General features: G+C 42.9%; 1 protein-coding gene and 1 long non-coding RNA gene across 3 annotated transcripts in view; one reads left to right on the top strand and one right to left on the bottom strand.

Annotated features, from left to right (window-relative positions):
* The window catches only part of LOC306847517, a 779,007-nt gene that overhangs the window by 502,231 nt on the left and 272,051 nt on the right, over positions 1-4,725 (bottom strand). The gene's annotated exons all lie outside the window — the stretch shown is intronic.
* On the top strand, positions 1,296-3,681 carry LOC306846804 (uncharacterized protein). 2 transcript variants are annotated; one of them, XM_079380426.1, is made up of 2 exons: positions 1,296-1,407; positions 2,390-3,681. In XM_079380426.1, exon 2 carries the CDS (start codon positions 2,418-2,420, stop codon positions 3,378-3,380), a length of 963 nt encoding a protein of 320 aa, XP_079236552.1. In that variant the 5' UTR covers positions 1,296-1,407; positions 2,390-2,417; the 3' UTR covers positions 3,381-3,681. The 2 variants fall into 2 exon arrangements, with proteins under 2 accessions (XP_079236552.1, XP_079236551.1); XM_079380425.1 differs by having other exon boundaries at positions 1,331-1,563; positions 2,390-3,674.

Raw genomic sequence — 4,725 nt, 5'->3', positions numbered from 1 at the left:
AAAACTAATTCCATGTAGTCTGTGTGTGTGTGTGTATATGGAGAGCTTCTGGGCAACTGGTTGAATGTGCACTAGCTGCCATACTGGATCTGAGTGGTGGCTTTTGACAGCAGTGCCAGGGGTGAGTCCCTCTGTGCTCTGTCACTGCTCAAACCGCCGGGACGGGAGACGTGCAACTGAACTGAGGGAAATGGGTCATAACTGCAGGCTGCTTGCATCCAAACAAGTGCTTCAGTTTTCTGGCAACAGTATGCTTTTACTGCAAGTTATCATGTATGTGTGGGACACAATCCAGCTTTTTTTTTTTTTTTTTTTAGTGGCATAAACTTGCTTCTACCCCGTTGTGTTTTACAGGTAATGTGTTTTTGAACTCATACAGCAAGTGTTAAAGCTCATTTTACAAGGCAACTTCAAACATCTCTTGCTCTCATCTTCATCTCCGTCCCTTCCCTGGATTGTTTGCTTGATGTAGATGATTTTCCATGTGACCAAGCCACAGGCAGACTTTTTATTTGATGTATTTTTCATGTGTTAAGGCTATTGAGAGATGGAAGGGGGAGAGAGTAGAGACAGCCTGAAGGTGCGACACTTGAATGGGGATGTTGTTGGACAGGGGGAGGAGGGGGGAGAGAAGAGTTATTTTCTGTCGCCAGCAATTGCTTGTCATGGGATAGGGAGGGAATGTACTTACTGAGTCTGTCTGATGTGCAAGCACCAAAACACAGTCACACAGTGCCTCATGATAAGCCATCATAGACCTACAACAACAAAACTGCAGGCCCATTAAGGGGAATAAACCTGGTTGTTGAAAGGTCGTCCTTAACTCTTGTCTGATTATGTTGAGGGTATTTTACATTTTGTAGGACTTAAGTTTTTTTGTTACTTAATTTTCCTGCAATCTCGCCAAATCAAATTGTAGTTTTGTGCCTTTTGCACAGATAGCTAACCATCAAAGGTCATTTCTAGTAAAACAAAGGTTTCTATGATATATTTAATCCTATAATAATATGATATTGACAGTACGTATATTTTGTTTATGTCTTGCCAGAATTGATAGTAATGAAAATTAAATATATCTACTTTAAGACCCTTTACTTTTATTACTTGTTTTGACCTCTTTTTGGAGGGTTCAGAGCCCCCTCCCTTGTCCAAGACTTATTTGAATTAGTTTTCCCACACTATTTTCCACTCATTTCACCGGTTTCCATCTTATGTGCTCCCTTCCCAGTTTAGGAAGTGAGTCATAGCCCAGTGTTCCGTTGCAGTACACGGGAAAAGGGAGCGGTTGGGAGGGAGAGAGAGATAGAGGAGGAATCAGATTAACATCGCTAGAGAGGGTCGGTCGGAGGAGGGGAAAACAGGGAGGACACTGTATCTTATTCGCGGACGAAAAGCGGATAACAAACCGTAAGACAATGCCCTCTAATAATTGATTCTCAAATGTTATTGTCAATCAGCCATTTATGTAACGGCTAGATAAAATTGGAGGAGGTTTAGACGCTCTGTGGATGTGCGCTGTTTTTCGCCGCGTTCCCGGCCGAGAGAGCGAAGCTGAGAGATGGGGTGAGACTAGCGTAACGCCGCACGCTCTTACGTAATTTAACCTGTTTGTCTGGATTATATTTATCAGTATCTTTTTTTTTCTTAGTTTTTGCGATTGACTGTTTCTGGTTTGTATTTGTTGATTATCTGAATCTGCGATAACATTTATTTGGATAATGTTTGTGCTCGTTAGGCAGCTAGTTGAGCATCGAGCTCCAAAAACGCGTTTGATTGGTGGTTTAATGTTCATTGATTCCCTTCATGCATCGTATGTATTTATTTTAACGCGGCGCTTCGAGCTATTCCAGTCGAATTGCACGAATCGTCAAGTAAATTAGGAATTTTAATTATACCGAAATGCACCGAGCCGTTCAGGTTAGCACAAATATTCGGTCCTGTTCTTGGGGCGGAATTGGACTACTTGCAGATTTTATGTCCTCAATCATTTTATTATTTGCGCCTCAGGCGCGCAACCCTGAATCGCTGGTTGCTGTTCTTCAGCACCACATGGCCGCGCAGAGCCTGTCACGCCGAATGATTGACAGGCCCCCGAAGTTATTACGTGGACTATATCTGTGAGGGGACATCTGAATATTTCATGTCACCGAAATGGAGAACATACCGTGGAATTGCACCACTGAATATTTAATGTATTATTTTAACCATTATAAGAGAATTTAGCCACAGATATTATTTACAGTGTATTAGTGGCCTTTCAGCCCTTTTCTGTTTTGTCTGAAACTATATTCACAGCCAAAATATAATGTATTACTTTGCTTTTGCATCCTGTAAAGCCTCTTCTGTCAAACCACTAACGCTTTTTTTTTTTTTTCTCCCCTTTTCAAAGAGCGAGTGAATCTCAAACAAAACTGAAAATGCTTCAGCAAGATCGGGCCATGAACCCTGTCCTTGGAAATCAAGCTCTGCGCATCCAAACCAACAGTCAGAAGAAATGCGAGAAAGATGGTAACTTTAACTTCCTGGGGCAGGACGATGACCCCATGACAGGAGATGAAAATCGCAACCAGGTGCGGCCAAGAGCTTTGGGCCGTGATCTGCCCCTTTCTGCCAACCACTATGGACCTGGTCCCCTCTCCCCTTTGTCTCGTCTGCCATGCTGGAGCCCTTTGGAGCCTCTTCCTGAGATTGAAAGTGGAGATGATATGGGCGGCAGAGTGCCTCCAGATGGCGCAGAAGAAGGCAAGTTTGATGAAGAGATGAGGAGAGTGACGGATGATGAAAAGAAGGCGTTGGGAGAGAGTGAGAAAGTAGAGGACCTGCTGGATTATGACGAAGAGGAGGATGGTGTGATAGACTGGGCTGACAGTAATGAAGAGTTTGAATTCAGTTACAGGTCAGAAAGCTCTTCCCCACTCAGCACAGAGAGTGCTGACATCGGGGGCGCAGGGGCCCACAATTCCATCTGGAATCAAATCTGCCGTGAACGTCCAATGGCAGACAATGGGAATGCAACTGTGGACACCATGAAAAACCAAAACCACATGGATAAGAAGGCAGAGAAGCGTCGAGAGAGCCTGGAGGGCGCTGATGCAGTTGAAGATGGCTTGTTGGACTCAGACACTGACCCCTGTTCTGAGCTGCCGGACCTTATGGAGGCTGTTTGGACGCTACAGGACCGGGAGAGGTTTAAGGCACAGGAGATGGAGAAGCATCAGGTCCAACTGACTATGTATCGTCGCCTGGCCCTTATCCGATGGGTTCGCACCTTACAAAACCGTGTCCAGGAGCAGCAGAACCGGCTCCAGTCCAGTTTCGACATCATTCTTACACACAGGAAAGAGCTTCTGCGCATGGGTGCTGCCACTGCTGCCCAATAACGGACAATCTCGGAAAACTCATGAGACCAGCTGATGACTGTTATCAAGTGAAAAGTCATCTTTGTGCATCATATTCTTTTGAATCAAATGACCTTCTGGGTCTTTGAACTATTTTTTGCCCTATAATGTTACATAATGCTAAACTTTTATCACCATCATAAATGTGGTTAAAAGTTCTCCAGAACTTCACCTTGAACTGTGCCCATGAGGTTACTGATGTCTCCGAACTCCTCCAACCTGATGTTTTAAAAAATGTCATAAATGTTTTTGTGTGGTATAAAATAAATTATATTTAACAATAAATGCAGTGTGTCTTTTTGTGAAATGCACAGTTTTGAAGAGCAGTACATTATAAAAATGTTTTGTTGACTTAAAAATGCACGTCTTGTGGTAACATCTAAATGATTATAAATTTAAATCAAATATATTCTGTTTTGACTAAATCAGTTGGCATTTTATGTTACCACCATAAATAATTTTATAGTCAGATCAGGTTGAAATTGTTCCTTAGGGTAACAACAGCACATGTTCACTTGATCACATTTCCAGCCACTGTGTAAAAACAATTCAGACAAATTTAGTACTGACACATTATATAACAATATTTGGCAATTCTAATGTTCTAAGGCTTGATATTGCTTCAACATTATATATTCAAGACCCTCTCTTGACCTTTAATGACAGTACTTTCTTTAAGAACCACACAGTGTTCAATTGTTTCTCCTTATCACACAGAAGAAGAGCTGGATGAGAGTTTTAAATCAAAGTGGCCTACATCAATCTAAATAGCACGGGCTCTGTATCTTGTTGCCCCGGGCTGAGAGCGTCTGGCCTTTCTCTGTGTATTCATGTGTGTGGAGTGTTTACGGAGATACCAGTGTTTGTCCTATAATCCACAGTCAAAGCAGAGCTGCAGGGTAAGAGTTGCACTGGTTCCTTGTCCCTGAGGGATTTGGACAGAGCGCGCCTCGGGGCACCTGGTCCAATCCGGCCCGGTGAGCAGCCTGCAGGTCCAGTCAGACTCGGAGCCAAAAACCCGGGGCGGAATTGAGGGATAATCCGAGCGAATTTTTACTACTAACCGTGTGCGTTTATCACACCCTTTTGCGAATGTACTGAAGAATTAACATGTTTAATGATTTGGTTTGTCGTTTTTGGCTCAATGTCACACTACCAAAAGTGCGAGCTAAGAGAATTAACTTACATGTCTTTGAAAGCGTTTTTGTCTCGGAGCGCAAGTGTTCTGCGAGAATTAACGTTAACCAGATACAAAATGCTCAAGAAAACGTGTGTTTTACAAGGGATAACATTTCTCATTTAACAAACAACGACAGATCATTTACGT

This window comes from Barbus barbus (genome assembly GCF_936440315.1).
Source record: "Barbus barbus genome assembly, chromosome: 27".
Taxonomy (NCBI): domain Eukaryota; kingdom Metazoa; phylum Chordata; class Actinopteri; order Cypriniformes; family Cyprinidae; genus Barbus; species Barbus barbus.
The sequence above is the reverse complement of the archived record's forward strand: the minus strand, read 5'-3'. Positions and strand labels throughout refer to the sequence as shown.